Below are 18010 nucleotides of genomic sequence, written 5' to 3'. Positions count from 1 at the left end.
CCAGCCAGCCCTCGTCTGAACATCAACAATAACAAATATTCAAAAGAAACACAATGAAAAAAAAAAAAATGGTAACGAACAAACTACTAGTAAATGTTAAATACTTGAAAATACCAAATAATTTTAAGTACACAAATACCAACTATAATAGATCATTACTTTTTTGTTTTTACTTATGCACCGATGTGTGTCAGCACTGTGAAAAATTTAGTTTTTCAGAGGGTGCCGTTTCTCACAATGTTTTATACCATCAACCTCTCCCCATTACTCGTTACCAAGAAAGGTTTTATGCTAATAATTATTTAGAGTAATTACCAATAGTGTCCACTGCCTTTAAAGAGCCAGTTACAGTAACTATTATAGGTTACCGTGCTGCATCAAGATTGAGTAGTTTCAGTTATTTTTGGCAACAATCTACTTCCTTTAATTATGAAAGCCTCTACGATATATCTGCGATGTTGGCTGGGGTACACTCTTAGGGTCAAATGGTGTCCTTAGTTGTGTTTTAGCTGATGACGATTGTTGGTCTGAATAAGTCCTACCGGACCACGAGTTCGATGGCTGAAGCGCACAACAGTGCTTCCAGTGTCTCCGGACTTCGGGTTGGCGTACACCGTACAGCATGAAGATGAAATATCCTTGCAGTGTATTGAGTAGACAGAAGATTAGCTGGATGGGGAAGCTGATTGGTTGGACGAGATTAAGATATCCTATTGACCACGTTAATCCTATCAGGGTCATGACGGTGAGGGCGTTCTGTAAACGCTGCTTGTGCAGTTTGCGCTTCGAGAGTCGCTTCTCACTGGTCCTTAGAGCTGATTTGTCTGACGTTGTGATGATAAATTTCCGGACGACCATGGAAAAGATGACGAGGTTGAAGACGATGATGAGTCCAATTGGGACCAGGAGAGAAGCAATCATCGGGGTAGTCTTTAAGAAACAACTGAGAAACAACACAAATATATTTAATTTATTTTCGTTTTGCATCGGGGATGAAGAATATAAACTATTCGTGACCATTATAGGCACTGAACACTATTGCTAAAAATAACTGTTAGCATAAAAACTTACTTGGCAATGAGCAATGGATAGCTCTTGAAACATTGTGAAAATAGCTCCCTCTGAAGTAACATAGTTTTTTCTCAGTCAAACATTAAAATACTTCAGGTCTAAACTTTGAAGCCTTTAGACATCTGAAAGCACACACATCATTTTGTGCAATAATTAGGGTTGTTTTCTTCCATTATTGTCTTGCCACTGAGATGAATAATTAATTTAGTCAAACTTTTCACAGAATTGTTATTTGATGCATATGTTGGAATACACCAAGTGACCATACTGGTTTTCGACAATAGCCAAGGGTTTCCCGTGCATTTAATTTTATCCATAGATTAATTTAAAACAATATTAAACTAAACATGAAAAGCTGCCCCAAAACAGATCTAAAGTTTAACTTACAAGTCTGTTTCGACATAGTCCTCTCTGGTTACTCCAACAGTGATAGATACGATCAGCATCGGGACACCTGCAACAAAAGTTGAATGTTTTAATAATTTGGATTAAATAGAGAAAACATGACTAGAGTGGAATTTGAAACTTGCGACCTGTATGACGTGCCGGCGCAATGCCAGCTTATCTCTCCATTTTGTCAATGTCTTCAGTCAGAAGCCATTCAACTTATGATTGCCTATATACCTCAATCACGATGTCACCATCTTGGTCATGCTGCCTGTTTTTATAACAGTAATGAATGCTAAACATTCACCAGACTGTTATTTCGTAGTCAGTTTGGTTACTTGGAATGGAGTAAATCAAGATGGCCATCAGCCATGGATTACACTTAAAGTTTACGAATCGACCAGGGAAGCGGCAGCGGGGCACTTGTGGTTTACTAAAAATTAATAAGAACATAATGGCAAAGTTGTCAACGTAATTTTCTGAGAAACACCACCAACTCGAAAATAATGCTATCATTTATGACAGTATTCGTGAAGTCTGAGAATCTGTGGTATCGTCTTCGATCCAAGGCGAACAGGGTGTATATATACATGCCAGCTTGTCCAAATATCGACTTGTACTGAGTTGAAAACTGATGTGACGACTGTGCGGCACCTAAATGTTTGGGTCTACATTTAGATCAGGCTACATTTAGGGCTCGGGCTACATTTAGGTGCCGCACAGACGACCTACAGAGAAACGACTCTTAAAGCCATTGAACAAAGCTTTCGGTAAACAGTATTGTCCAAGGCCCACACTTCGAGTATCACAACTTCTATATACAAATAACAAACCTGTGATAATTTAGGCTCAAGCGGTCGTTGGAGTCGGGAGAAAATAACGGAAAACCCACCCTTGTTTCCGCACGTTTCACCGTGTCATGACATGTGTTTAAAATAAATCCGTTATTCTCGATATCGAGAATTGATATTGTTTTAATGTTTTCTCAAAAAGTAAAGCATCTCATGGAACAATATTTCAAGAGAATTTTTTCACCATTACCTTGCGTAAACCCTGTAAGTTATTTGTACATCTGTGAACTTTTTTTTCTGAAACCGGAAGTGTATAATGGCTTTAAAAAAAAAAGGGATGTAGTCTTGCAGAGGTGCTTTCACACGAGATAATTTCTTTCACTATAGGACACATCTACTAAATCACATCAACATTAGACAAATAGAAAATACAGTCGTGTGAAAGCTACCCTTGTTAAACAATAACTAGGATCCTTGTTTTTCGGACAGGAATCTTTAACAAAAAAAAATGTTAAAATCATGTGATAAGTAATTGTGTGTCATGGCAATATCATTATTATCATGCACATACAAAATTGTGTCATTTAGGAAAGTGCTCATGTGAATGATCAAACGTGACTTTTACACTCCAAACATGAACAAAGAAAAACATTTGTGTTTTAAGAAGCTTGTTAAATGATCTGAATCCAACGATACCATAACCGATGGCCATTGTTATATCGTGTGCTACTTTATTACAATTTACAACTTTACTTACCCCAAGCTACGAGGGCTGCTTTCAACATGAATTTTGGGATGTATACATTGACTATTCTTATGAAAAGTAGGTACATGTTGAACCCTTCCACGCCCATCCAACATAGTGACGTCAGAGTGAAGTAATGCAGGAGACCAGCGAGAATACAGCATGGTAACACGTCTACCTCGGCCACGCCTTGTTGTGAATCCAAAACCGTGGCAACTACGAAGGTGATGTATAAACCCAACAGAGATGAGCAGAGATTAAGAAGGATCTGGTTTGGGCTCTTCTCACGAAGTTTCCTGAAAGTTGACAAAGGAATACAAAATACATGGTTAAAGACACTGGACACTACTGGTAATTGTCAAAGACCAGTCTTCTTACTTGGTGTATCTCAACATATGCATAAAATAACAAACCTTTGAAAGTTTGAGCTCAATTGGTCGTCGAAGTTGCGACATAATAATGAAAGAAAAAAAAGTTGTTTGCGTTCAGATGCTTGATATCGAGACCTCAAAATCTAAATCTGAGGTCTCGAAATCAAATCCGCGAAAAATTACGTCTTTCTCAAAAACTACGTCACTTCAGAGGGAGCCGTTTCTCACAATATTTGTATAATAATACCAACCTCTCCCCATTACTCGTACCTAAGGTGTTGTGCTAATATTATATTCAGTAATTACCAATAGTGTCCACTGCCTTTAATGCAAGTTCTGACCCAACTAGGCTTGACATACTTTTGGTACGGAGTTACTAGAAGAAAACACGATGAAAATTACTATGGGGAGCTAAAGGTATGAGTTGATATTAAGGCAAGTAGTTCCAAAGAGATGCAGTAGGCTGACGCTAGCTGCTGGACTTGTTCCCTTTGTCTACATCTCAGCAGGGCCCAATTTCATAGAGCTGCTAAGCACAACAAATTGCTTAGCATGAAATTTCTTCCTTGGTAAAAACAGGATTACCAACCAAATTACCATTTTGTTGCATTTCCTATTCAGCTACTGTGTGGTTATTTTGAAAATCACGTAGACATTTGGTTGGGAAATCCTGTTTTTATCAATACAAACATTTTATGCTAAGCAAATGTTTGTGCTTAGCAGCTCTATGAAGTTGGACCCAGATCAAGAGTGTAAGGGTGAGAAGAAGCAGCAAGTCTAGTTTCAAGCTCAAACCTCTTGGTGGGATGAACCAGGTGGGGCACATTTGTGGCACATTTACATTGAACATGCTTGTATAAAGGACAGAGGCTGACTAAAGATGAATTAGTGGTCCATTTCACCCGTAGAGCTTAGTTGGTTATTGAAGTGCGATTTGTGTTTTCTTGTTGAGCAAAATATGATGCCACAATACTAGTTACACCACGCTAAAAGGGAAGGTACACGTTTGGTGATTACTCAAAACAAGTACATGTATTAACTTAAAAACTGACTTGGTAACAAGCATTGGAGAGCTGTTGATAGTATAAAACATTGTGGGAAACGACTCCCTCTGAAATAACGTAGTTTTTGAGAAAGAGGTAATTTCTCACTAAAATAATAAAAGACTTCGAGCTAGAAGTCTTGTGTTCTTATCTGAAAGCACACAATTTCGTCCAACAAGGGTATTTTTTCTTTTATCATTTTCTCGCAACTTCGATGACCAATTGAGCCCGAATGTTCACAGGCTTGTTATTTTATGGTCATGATGGGATACGCCAAGTGAGAAGACTGGTCTTCGACAATTACCAAAGGTGTACCTTCCCTTTAATACCGACTACTCATCTTTTAGATAATTCTCAGTGCTAAGTAAAATCTAGCCTAAACATATATGAAGACACACATGGCCTCAATAAATTACCTGTGACTGATGTAGGTAACCATGGTAACACTCAGACCAAGGATGGACATTCCACACCCAATAAGGCTGAGTAACTTGAGAATAAACTCTTGCGTCTCGGTCAACGAAGACTCTGGATAAATATCCTGTGAATTATTAACCCGTAAATAGTTGTTACAATAACAAAATAGTATGTTAGAAAACAAAATGTATTCCAGAAACACAACACCTCATTGAACAGAACAGTGGTGGCTTAAAAGGATTTGGGTACTTTTTGTCACACAAAACACAATGTCCGCTGATTAACATTAAACTTACACCGTTTGAAGATATTGATAAAGCACAACTTAAAACAATTATTTGCTGGGGTGCTGTAGGTTTTAAAAAAATGGGTAAAACAATGTCATGAAAATACGTTTTTACATGCTAAAATAATTTTCGTCTCATGATCACTGAGACGAAAATTATTTTAATGACATTGTTTAACTCATGTCTCAAAAACTACAGCACTCCAGCGTGAAATATTTTTAGGGAAGCTTTCTACTATCAATATTATTCAATTTGTTTAATTTTAATGTAAATCTGTGGACATTGTGTTTTTTTTTTTGTTCTACAAAAAGTACATAGACGCTATGTAGGATGTTACTATAGTGCGGATTGGTAATATACTAAAACTTTAAGAAAACAGACGCACTTGCTTTTTTATAGTTTTGTTTAGACCCACCACTGACTGCTTTTAAGAACAGACACATTGTGTAATCTAAATTATCAAAGAAATGATTAAATCCTACAATTTATATATCGAATACTAAAACTCATAAAAATAATGAATATTAACGATGTGACAGCAGACTTACCAGATCTATTGTTTACACGATTGCTGGCATGCTCAGAACTATGCAAAACAATGGAAATCTGTCTGGTAGACCCTTCCCATGAAATATGTAAATTACACATAGCGCGTGCGCATTAACGTTTTGGTTGGCAAATTGAGGGAACAACGCGCTGTTTTGTACACGGCTAATGGTGCGTGACGCAGATGCGATTGCGCGTCTGCTTAGTGCACAACTCTATGGCGTTTGCCAACCAACAAGGTCTGTACGCATGCGTGAATGTGATTAGCATATTTCATGGGAAGGGTCCATTCTGCTGCCACACAAGGTTCCAAAGTCTCCTATTAATTTAAACATTCATTTACGTTTTTCTTTGCCCCTAACGAAATTCCGAGATTTGTTTAAATCTCGTTGACAATATCAGGCCTGATACTTCACGGAGGCAACGAAAGCAATTATTGTTTCCAAGCCGCCTGACCATTGCAGTGGTGCCCTTGAAATTGTCCAGTAGAGATTTGCAAATTCCTCATAGGGCACCCTTAAAGGCAGTGGACACTATTGGTTGTTACTCAAAATAATTGTTAGCATACAACCTTAATTGGTAAGTAGTAACAGGGAGAGGTATAAAACCTTGTGAGAAACGGCTCCCTCTGAAGAGATGTAGTTTTCGATAAAGAAGTAATTTTCCACGAATTTGATTTCGAGACCTCAAGTTTAGAACTTGAGGTCTCGAAATCAAGCATCTGAAAGTACACAACTTCGTGTGACAAGGATGTTTTTTCTTTCATAGTTATCTCGCAACTCCGACGACCAATCGAGCTCAAATTTTCACAGGTTTGTTATGTTATGTACGTGTTGAGATACACCAAGAGAGAATACTGGATCTTGACAATTACCAATAGTGTCCACTGCCTTTAACCAATAATAAAAATCCTTGGTGTCCGTGTCGTCTCTAACTTTATCTCACAGAATGTCAATGGTTCGCCTTACCATGAGAGCTGCAAAGTTGGTGAGATGATCGCACCTGCAAGCAACCTGTTGGTCTGTCCCGTAGTTCTCACGCAATGTACATCCTTCGGATGACCAGATTCCAAAATCGAAATCCCAGAAAACACAAGCCGTGTTGTTCACAAAGGACCCGTTCTGAGAAGGAAAACAAACCAATGGAATAATGTCGTTTAGAATACCGATTGATTTTAAAACAATAAAACGTGGATTTATAGTCTCAAATTATGAGAACTTAATTTTGTTTGGATCCGAAATACTGCCATGTTTGAGAAACCAGTGAACTTTGTCTGATTTAATTTTAAAACAACTTGAAATCGGCATTAGACAATGTTGGAACTAAATTATTGACCGGCCCTTTTCACTCATTGGAACTTGGCTTTGGAAAACAAAAAATAGGCACTGTTATCAGTAAAAATTGTTTCTCTGGAAACGTTCAAAACATAATTGAATACATTGCTCTACACCCCTATACTAAACTGTGTCCAGTTCCATCGCAACGAGTTTTCGCAAATGTTTAATCATTACACATTTGTTTCCATATATCTGTCACGTAGAGAATATTCTTTGTAGACTGCGAGTTTTATAATTCATATTTTGTATTCCAATGGCTTCTTTCTCAATTTGGTGGCGGTGGCTTGATAATCACGCGATCAAGCATTGACGGACACACTACACAAGTTGAGGCATGGGTATAGGTATATAACGATAACGATATTCAAGCGATAACGATAATGATAACGATAACGATATTGAATAATAATTATGAAAATGATAAAAATAATGATAACCAATTAATAGTACTAATGATAATTATAATGATAATACTAGATGTTAAATTTGCATCGGAGATAAAAAATATTCATTTTGTTTTTTACCCATACACCGATGTGTTTAGCACTGTATACTCGGTACTTTCCCGAGTCCTGTGAAAAAAATATCACAGGCATGTTACTCGGGTGGGATTCGAACCCACGACCCTTGGGATTCCAGAGCAGTGTCTTACCAACTAGACTACCGAGGTTGCCCGGCAGCTACAGGCAGTCCGAATCCTATGTTTTGGCAGCGGGTACCGCAACGATATAATAGATGTTAAATTTGCATCGGGGATAAAGAATATTAATTTTGGTTTTTACCCATACACCGATAATAATATAATATATAATATACTGACAATGTTTCATAATTGACTTACATCGAGCCTGTTTAGTATTATTGTCACCGGTTCGTTGAGGTTCCTGATCGGTTGAGTTCCCACAGTGGCCGACATGACACGAGTGTTAATCGTGCGGTTGAAATTGTTTTCATTTTGGTTGAAGTCTGTAAGCCTACTTGACTGGAATAAGTTTCTTTTTCTGAAGACGGTGAAAGAAACACGAGTTCCCTCATCCTCGTCATCTGAAAATGTTCAAAGACAAACACATTATAAAGGAACATTACAGAAAGTGGTTCCGCAAAAAAAAAACAGTTGCTGGCAGTGTGAGTACTTCTTGTAACATCCAGCATACACGTTAACTGAAAAACAAGTAGAGGTTTGAGATCGATCGGTCATCTGGGTTAAGATAAAAATAGTCAAACCGCGATTACACATTATTTTTGCATGACGTCGAAAATAAAAGAAAAAAGAAAGAAAAACAATTATGTAATGTTCCTTTAGAGGTTAAACAATAGATAGGCTTTTATAACACTGTGCACCCGTAATACAAATTTGACATGCTTTCCAAATGTACATGTATTTGCTGTGTTCATGTTCAGTGAAACCTGATGTTACTGCCAAAAAACGACTGTATAGCTGAATTTTGTCACCCACTATTTATACTGACATGTTTTATCCAATGCAAATTAAATTAAATTCAATTCACTGGTAAAAAAATGTATGTCCATACTTCTGTTAATAGCAACGACATTCAAGTACAACAGTTGAGTTTACGTGGCACTGTTAACAGCAGATGATAAACTCAGGGGAAACTTTCCCGCAAACTATTTTTAGATGGCATTTCCAGAGCTCAGTACATAACATTGTATACAAAGGACCGAAATCAAAACTAGGACAAACCTCGCGCTAAGATATTGACTTCAGGAGGAAGAATAAGCACAGCTGTCATCTCATCGTGGTTGCTCATTTCATTTCCTTCCATGACCACCAGGCTGGAGTTGTCAAAACTCCCCTCCTCCGACGATGCAGCTGCACTCGCAAACCCCAACCCGCTCAGGAGGGTCGAATCGGCCACTCTCCGGACCTCAACGGCAATGTTGGGATGTACTTCACGGAAAGATGAATTCATGGAGACTTGCACATTCTCCAGTTGTTTTTCCAGGACTTTGACGACCCTGCTCGGACCTCTTGTAGTAGCTTCAGCTTGTTTCAAGGCTTCGTCGTTGACATCGATAAGATTTCCGACGGCATCCACAATAGTAACCGTTACCTGCGAGTACAAATGTTGGGGTTGAACAAAGAAAATTGTATTACAGAGCAGAACATGGGATATGTAGATTTACGTGTCACTGCTCTGCCAAGTGCCCTCGCATCTGCGTGAACACTTGTTTAAACCTAACTTCGTTCACTTAAAGACGGAACTGTGCATTACAAATTAATCAAGCGTTTAAGTTTTGTCCTCGAAGAACAACACTAAAAATAAGTTTGTTTTCCCGTCACTTGTTTACCTCTGAAGTAACTGAATCGACACTGGCTACTTTTTCCATGATATCCGCAGTAGACGAGACGCCATTGTCAGTCATTGATGCTGCGTCCTCCGTAAGAGCTACGACTTGAGTTGCGACTTCCATTACATTCGTTTCTGTAACAACGACCTGGAAGAAGAAAAAGTATATTCAAAACAAATTAATGGTCTGGCGTTTCGCTCCTAGCAGAGTCTTCCTCGAAGGCTAAGACAACACAGCACACAATTATAAGCAGGTGTGTAATAATAAGTAGTTAAAGGCAGTGGACACTATTGGTAATTACTCAAAATAATTATCAGCACAAAACCTCACTCGGTAACGAGTAATGGGGAGAGGTTGATCTAAATTATACCTGGTTTAAGATTTCCAGTTTTTCATCAGTCGTTAGGTTCCGTCCACAGTTTAACTCAGGCTGGTTGGCTGGACTCCATCTTGCCACCGAGAACCCGTCGCCAACACATACAGCAGTTCCGATGACCATCCCGGCTACAAATCACAATTCATTTCAAAACCTGTCAACTTTTATTTCACACAACTCGTCTCAAGATAATAACATAAACGATATATATTATTACCCAGATAATCAAAATACTAAATCACAGAGGATGGAGGAAAAATAGTAGATCCATGTATATCAAAATACACCTATCATCTATCACCTGTCACTACATTATGGCTAAAACCTTGGTAAGCGATCTGTTTTCCCTTTACTTCGGCTCCGGAAACAAAACAAAAACGCACCTCGTGAGTCAGTTTTGTCCATAGCGCTCGAATCATTCCAGTCAGTATAGACTACAGTTTAATTACACCGGTAGTGATTTAGAATCGGAACACACCTTCACATCTAACATCACCAAAAAAAAAAAAAAAAAAAAAACGTCCGGGAGTTAATAACCAGATTTCTAATTCCATTTACTTAACGTAACGCGAGTCATGACTTGACGGTACAAATTATCAACGAAGACCCGTGTGTGCGGCACCATAATGTAGCCCGAGCCCTAAATGTAGCCTGACCTAAATGTAGCCCAGACCTAGGTACATGTTTGGGGCTACATTTAGGTCAGGCTACATTAAGGGCTCGGGTTACATTGTGGTGCCGCACACCCGTGTTACAGTGTTAACGGTCAATTTACTGATGATACGTACCATTGAGTGTGTAGTCGGGGCACAGAAGATCTGGTTCAGAATCAGCAATACTTCCCAATTTTCTAGGCGGGAACGTAATCGTTCCGTAAATTGACGACCACGTGGTTTCCACACAACTTCCTGTAAAACAAATTCACCAAAGTATAAAGTTAACAACAACGTTTGAAGCAGCATTGCCAAGTGGTCAAGGGAAAATACATGTAATGATAAAATGATTTAAAAACAATCATGCTAATAATTAATGGCAGTTGATGACACTATAATTGCTCAAAGTAATTATTAGCATAAAACCTGACTCGGTAACGAGTAATGGGGAGATGTACATGTATATAGTATAACGAACAATTTTCATAGGTTTGTTGTTATAGGCTATATTGAGATACACCAAGTGAGAAGACTGATCTTTGACAATTACCGGTGTCCAGTGTCTTTAAAGCAACACGTTGCCTTGGATCGGTCGAGTCGGTCTTTGAAAAGCGTCCTGTGACCGTTTGTTATAAAATCGATATGGTTAGAAAGATGTTGTAAAAGTAGAATACAATGATCTACACAAATATGCCTCGAAATTGCGTGGTTTTCGTTTTACCTCGTCGACAAACACGGTCGGCCATATGGGAGTCAAAACTTTGACTCCCATAAATGGCCGACCGTGTTAGTTCGCGACGTAAAATGAAACTCGTGCATTTTGAGTGATACTTGTGTGGATCATTATATTCTACTTTTAAAACATCTTTCTAACCATGTGCATTTCATAACAAACGGTTTCAAACGCTTTTCATAGACCAACTCGTCCGATCAAAGGCAACGTGTTCCTTTAACATATATAACAAAGTTGCCTTCGGAAAGAGGAGGGAATTCAAGGGGAACGTTAGTGTAAAACAGTTTTTGTGATGTACTCCTTTTGCATTAGATCATCTTCATGAAAACGGGTAAACTTACGTTACCATTCTCTAACACTTTGCTGAAAAGGTGTAACATTCTGTTGTGTTCAATATTCTAACAGAGAGCGAAAATTTGTGCTGAATATCAACACGAAGTGTGTCTGCGTAATCCACACGTTGTTTTTTTTCTTTATCAAACAAAGGGTCAAATACAACTACCGGTAAGCAGATATCTTCGAATTAAGACGTCATAATGCTGTGATGATGTTAACAATTTTCGCAATGAAATGATTTTTACACGATGTTAACGTGAGGTTAAAAGCTTGTAACTTCCCCCCATTTTTAGTATAACTCTGTATATTGAAACAAATGGGTGTATGACATAACTTAAACAGCTACCTGAGCGGAATGTTTTCAACAGAAATGGTATTTTTACTTGTTTATGATGCACTTGTTCACCATTTTAATGTAATTTTGATATGTGTACACTTCTGAACCTTTCGTAATTATCGAGTAAAAAATCAGGCCCCTACCTAAAGGTTTTTTGAAAAACTAAAAGGACAATGCCGCTGACGTCATTTGTGGGAGTTTCCACGCTGCAACAAAGCGGCTTTATCTACTTATGACGTTTTGAGAGTGATTACGTAATGGGGCTTTTTGCAAATCTAGCAGAAAAGCTCTGGACAAGGGCATACAAAATGATTGTTTTTTTTTACACAATTGAAACCTATTTATAATCATATGACTCGATTTCCTTATTCATCGAAAACATTTTAAGTGGAATTCAAGTTCACGACTTGACTTTTTCGTTCAAGCAGGTCTTTAATAATTATGATGATGTTCCTCATAAAAGTTGCCCAATATTTGAGTTGGTTAAAGTGTATTTAATAGTGTGATGTATATGTGCCCGGATTGTTACAATTTTACTTTGGTTACCCAAAGTATGCAAATGCCTCACCAACAAGCCAATGGTAGGGCAGGCAGCTTGAGTGCGGAATTTATGAATAATACTATTATAATACATCCATAACATGACCTTGGCCAAATCCAACATGGCGGCTACGACTGTTGCCAAAGGGTGTTGCTAAACATCCACCATGTTTCAGCCATAGCCCTCAACGGCTTACTACACTCTTACCCGTGCTTTGGATCGATATAGACGACGGATCCAGAAATCCATTTGAGGCCATTGCAAGCGCCAACAACGTCTCCAAGATGGCATTTAGCTTCTCCAGGTCAGATGTCATAGTCTGGTCCAGAGTAAGAATGTTGGAAGTGGCAATCACACTCCCACTTTGGAGTGCTTCAACGACCACAGTCGGTGAAGCAACGGCAGACTGTACACCTTCAGTGAGCTACAATTGTTAGAGAAAAGGAACATTTGAAGTCGAATATATTGGTCATAGGGTTTGTCTTTGCGGGTACTGCCACACCCTACCCTGCCCCCCCCCCCCCACAAAAAAAAAACAAAAAAAAAAACAAGCAAACACACAGACAAACTAACCCCCCCAAAAAAAAAAAACTAACAAACAAACAAAATAACAAACAAACATACAACATTATACAACAAACAAACACAAATAAAAAGTTACAGTTTATTGTTGTTTTATATTTTTTTTTCAAAGTGAAATGGAAAGTCAACCCAAAGTGGTCAATTTAATGGAAAAATGTTCAGCACGAGGGAAACGATTTAACTTCATGGACAGTTTTATTGTTTATAAGAAAATATATCGTTATCCACTATTAGCAATACCCTCTGAGCGTCATTTAAAATTATTCGTGTTGCCGATATATTATTTGATCTAAATTTCTATACTACAAAGAGATGATACACTTACAAAGCTTGTAATTTGTGCAGATGCTTGTTGGAATTCCGATGAGGTTTTATCCGAGAACCTCTCGTTAAATGTCAGTGTTGGATATCTAGTAATTGTTGTGAATGAAGACACACCTGGTGGTAAGAAAGGGAGACAGGTTACATGACAGGTGTGGTACTAGACGTTGTGAATGAAGACACACCTGGTGGTAAGAAAGGGAGACAGGTTACATGACAGGTGTGGTACTAGACGTTATGAATGAAGACACACCTGGTGGTAAGAAAGGGAGACAGGTTACATGACAGGTGTGGTACTAAACGTTGTGAATGAAGACACACCTGGTGGTAAGAAAGGGAGACAGGTTACATGACAGGTGTGGTACTAAACGTTGTGAATGAAGACACACCTGGTGGTAAGAAAGGGAGACAGGTTACATGACAGGTGTGGTACTAAACGTTGTGAATGAAGACACACCTGGTGGTAAGAAAGGGAGACAGGTTACATGACAGGTGTGGTACTAAACGTTTCCCTTATATACTATTATTGACATACAATATTAGTTAGTTTTTTCAACAGATGGCGTAGTGAGACAAATGGGAGACTTTTTGGACGCTTGGTGGCAGCAGGCTTACCAGGTAAAATCCATTGGTCTCGGGAATGTGCGCATGCTCAGAACTACGTAAAAAACAATGGCAATTTACCTGGTAAGTCTGCTGCCACCTAGCGTTCCAAAGTCTCCCCTAGACCTTTATCACGCTATCACCATCTTGATCATGTTCCCTGTTTCCATGTACAGTAATAAATGGTACGTCCATTGTGGATGGCACCATACTATTATTTCGTCCAGCCTCAGTTTGGTTACAATGAGTTGGAATTGAGTAAAATCAAGGTGACCACACCATGAGTAAGGTCTATGGTGGGCTTTTGAAACGTTTTTGTTTGCTGTTCAAAACGTTCTTATGTCAACTCACTGTGTGACAGCAAAGATTGACATTTGCATGCAAAAAACAGTCAATGATAATGCGAACTTCTACTAATAAATACGCATCAATTTTGCAGACACATGTTCCAACTTGTTTCAATTTTACATATTTTTCTTGGGAAAATGTTGTCTCGAGTTGCAACATGTAGCAAATTAAAGTATACAAAAAAACTAGGGTTTAATTGACTAGGCTATTATAATTTGTTTTGTTTACCTGCAATCAGCAGTAGAGAAGAGTTTGTTTCGATCGCTACATCTTGAAGACCGGTCCCAATGCACTTATAATATCCTCTGTCAGATAATGTAGCCCCACCAATGGTGAGGAATGATTTACCGGCGGACCCAGGGATAATCTCGCCATTTCTAGACCAGGCGAAACTTTGCACATTATCAAAACTACACTGCAACGTTACTGGTTCGTATTGATTTACTGTGACATCTGGTCGAGGGTGTTTCAGAACTGCTGGCTGACCTGTTTTGCAAAAAAAAAAAAAAAAAATAGTAAATGATTTTGTCGATCCTCACAACGTATGAGTTAAGATGGCAACAAGGAATAATGAGGACTTCCAGCTGGTTAGCTGTTGATGTGAGTTTACAGTATTTTGAGAAAATAACGTAGTTTTTGAGAAAGAGGACTCACTGGTAATTTCTCACTCAAATATAGGTATCTGAGAGAGACATTGGGCCTGAAACCTTTATCAGGTATCTGAAAGCACACTTGCTGTGTAAACAAGATTATTTTGCTGTCATTATTTTCTTGCAACTTCGATGAGCATTTGAGCACAATGTTCACAGATTTATTGTTCTGTGCATAGGTCGGGCTACTGCTTAAGTGTTAAAACTGGTCTTTGACCATAAACACACACGTGTCCAGTGCCTTCAACAACCTTTAAAAACAAAATTACGCGGGACCGTACTATAGTGTTATTATAAACAATACAAATACATGTATTAATATCAAAAGTAATGTGTAAATATTTATGGTTAAACCACCACAATAAGAAGTGTTTTTATTGCATTCGTTGTGATATACCAAATGACAATGCTGGTATTTGACAATATTTACAAACGTGTCACGTCCAGAGCCTTTAAAATTACAAACATCAGATTCATTGGTGATAGACATTCTCTTGGGTTAAAATAATGACATTTTTTTTTTACCTAAAGGTTCAACATAGAGTCCGCAGTTGGTTCCTGTAAATTCACCCGTGCATGCACAATTGTAGACACCAGTCCCTAGCGTGGAGCTGCAGATGCCTTGATTCAAACATGGCGAGCTTTCACACAGGTCATATGCTACGGGAATGGAAAGTGTGAACAACTAAATAACACAAGAGTTAAACATTTGTATTTTGTACTAACGCTAATTTTGAACTTTTTTTCTGAGTTTTCGTTCAGTGAACATACAGAATTACAAACGAAATATTCAGAGAGTGATTTCACACAGCAAATGCCCCAAAAGGCCCCCATGTGCCTACGCGGATAGTTACCTGCGCAAAATGTTCCGTTGCCACTGTAACCCTGTGATTCTAAACATAAACATGTGTAGCCACCAAGTTGGTTGAAACATCCAGCGTTGCTATGGCAATCAACTAAGCCTTCATCCAGACATTCGTCGATATCCAAACAGAAGAGTAACCCGGTTTCCGATTGGCTGGTTAATGTATAGCCACCTTGACACAGACACTGGAATGAACCCATGGAATTGACGCACGTGGATAACACCGGACAGCTGGGTGATTGCACATTTATACATTCATCAACATCTGAAATGAAAAGTGGATGAAATATTTGATATAAAAAAGTATGATCCTAAAGTACATTTTAAATACATGAGACTATTTCAAAGACAGGCATAGCTTTAACGAAACAGTATTACATAATAGTTACAAAGCAAACGCTATGACACAACAACTTATCTTCTTCTTTTTATCCGTGATCTAAATAGGGTGAACATTGTATAAGTTATTTGGTATTTGAATGTGTCCTCTTGTTTTCCTTTTCTTTTTCTGTCCCTGCTTGCATTCTGTTTGTTCTAAAGTCTGGTTAGTCACAGATGATGCTGTTTGTTGTTTGTGGTCTGCCATTCTGACACATATTTAGGTTTTATATCGCGGAGGAGTGAGGTGTTACAGCCCCATCCAGTTCTAAAACGATTGAGTTGGACCCAGGTCCTACGAGGAAGATCTTAGGCCCTAAGTCTGAAGAATGAAGTCGGAATGAGGTCATGGATGATTGAGGATTTTGCAGAGGAATTCTACTCCCTTCGATTAAAGGCAGTGGACACTATTGGTAATTACTCAAAATAATTATTAGCATAAAACCTTACTTGGTAAATAGTAATAGGGAGAGGTTGATAGAATAAAACATTGTGAGAAACGGCACCCTCTGAAGTGCCATAGTTTTCGAGAAAGAAGTAATTTTCCACGAATTTGATTTCGAGACCTCAGATTTAGAACTCTGAGGTCTCGAAATCAACCATCTAAATGCACACAACTTCGTGTGACAAGGGTGTTTTTTCTTTCATTATTATCTCGCAACTTTGATGACCGATTGAGCTCATATTTTCAAAGGTTTGTTATTGTATGCATATGTTGAGATACACCAACTGTGAAGGCTAGTTTTTGACAATTACCAATAGTGTCCACTGGCTTTAAGGGCGATGATGAAGAGTACTTATGATGCAACGTGCTTGCGGTTTTTAACCGTCTGCCGATTGGTCAATCAAAGATTGAGGGTACTGATGTGTAGTCTGGATTCTGGGCCCAATTTCATAGAGCTGCTAAGCACAAACATTTGCTTAGCGTGACATGTGTTCCTTGATACAAAACAAGATTATCAACAAAATTTCCACTTGTTGCATATTGCTTGACGTTTGCTCATCCTGAAAATCACGCAGAAGTTCGTTAGGTAATCCTGTTTTTATCTAATTCTGGTAAGCATAATTTTAATGTGCTCAGCTAACTCGTATGCCTCATCAATTAAATTAGACCCTGGTTAAATAACACCCACGCCAATAGGCAAACCTTCATAGTGAGCAAATTGTTGTGCTTATCAGCTCTGTGAAAATGGGCCCATGTCTGTTTGAGCAAGTTTTGCGGAAATGACATCACAATCAATGTGTGAAGGAGCGACACCGGAGGAGATGGGAAGGTTTTCTGTTGGCATTGGTGTTATATATTGGTCAAAATGTCACAGAGATGCTTGCGCACAAAAAAATAGCTGAACACAATTCTGCTTACCAGAATAAGGTTACCAGCCAAAAGCATGCTTTGTGTACAATCTTTGACTGTTATCCTGCCAACTTTTTCTATAAGCAGAACATTTTAAAGCACTTTTTTCGGATTAAGCGGCTCTATGAAATTGGGCCCAGATATATTACACTCTTTGGCATCGTTCAATACCGATTCAATTGATTTGTGTGTGAGTGCAAGAGTCCATAATAATACGCGTTTGAACAAGCCTCACGCGTTGATTCATGGGCGACTGATATGCGCATGCCCAAAATGTACGCTTGCCTAAAACAACGACATTTACCTTTGTTGGAAATGTGTATCTTACCATCACAATGAGTTCCATTCCAGATATAGCCAGCAGAGCAGAGGCAGGTGAATCCATCAAGAAGGTTGGCACACATAATATTATCTGGGCAGGGAGCTTCTAAACACTCATTTTCGTCTGAGGTAAAACAAAAAATAACACATAATACGCATAATATGTGTTATACAGTCAGTTCAATACGATTCTGGGGAAAAGGTTTAGATGGATGGATACCTTATGGAATCAACGTTAATATGACACCAACAAGTTCGAAAATAATTCACGCTTGGGTGAGCACTTCTCAGAAGTAGCTGACGTCTT

At 38.5% G+C, this 18010-nt stretch overlaps 1 protein-coding gene across 1 annotated transcript in view; it reads right to left on the bottom strand.

Moving 5' to 3' along the window:
• Positions 1-405: 405 nt before the first annotated feature.
• Positions 406-18010, bottom strand: part of LOC117303623 — a 44978-nt gene continuing 27373 nt past the window's right edge. Inside the window, exons 26-41 of the mRNA XM_033787838.1 lie at positions 17711-17827; positions 15640-15915; positions 15311-15445; positions 14364-14621; positions 13189-13301; positions 12489-12705; positions 10470-10589; positions 9676-9809; positions 9306-9452; positions 8698-9067; positions 7837-8039; positions 6627-6779; positions 4825-4949; positions 3007-3290; positions 1459-1525; positions 406-943 (exon numbers count right to left, since the gene is read on the bottom strand). Of these exons, the coding sequence (XP_033643729.1) occupies positions 424-943; positions 1459-1525; positions 3007-3290; positions 4825-4949; positions 6627-6779; positions 7837-8039; positions 8698-9067; positions 9306-9452; positions 9676-9809; positions 10470-10589; positions 12489-12705; positions 13189-13301; positions 14364-14621; positions 15311-15445; positions 15640-15915; positions 17711-17827 (3239 nt within the window). The 3' untranslated portion in view covers positions 406-423. The remainder of the gene's footprint in view (positions 944-1458; positions 1526-3006; positions 3291-4824; positions 4950-6626; positions 6780-7836; positions 8040-8697; positions 9068-9305; positions 9453-9675; positions 9810-10469; positions 10590-12488; positions 12706-13188; positions 13302-14363; positions 14622-15310; positions 15446-15639; positions 15916-17710; positions 17828-18010) is intronic.

This window comes from Asterias rubens, chromosome 20, assembly GCF_902459465.1.
Source record: "Asterias rubens chromosome 20, eAstRub1.3, whole genome shotgun sequence".
NCBI classification, from domain to species: domain Eukaryota; kingdom Metazoa; phylum Echinodermata; class Asteroidea; order Forcipulatida; family Asteriidae; genus Asterias; species Asterias rubens.
The sequence above is the reverse complement of the archived record's forward strand: the minus strand, read 5'-3'. Positions and strand labels throughout refer to the sequence as shown.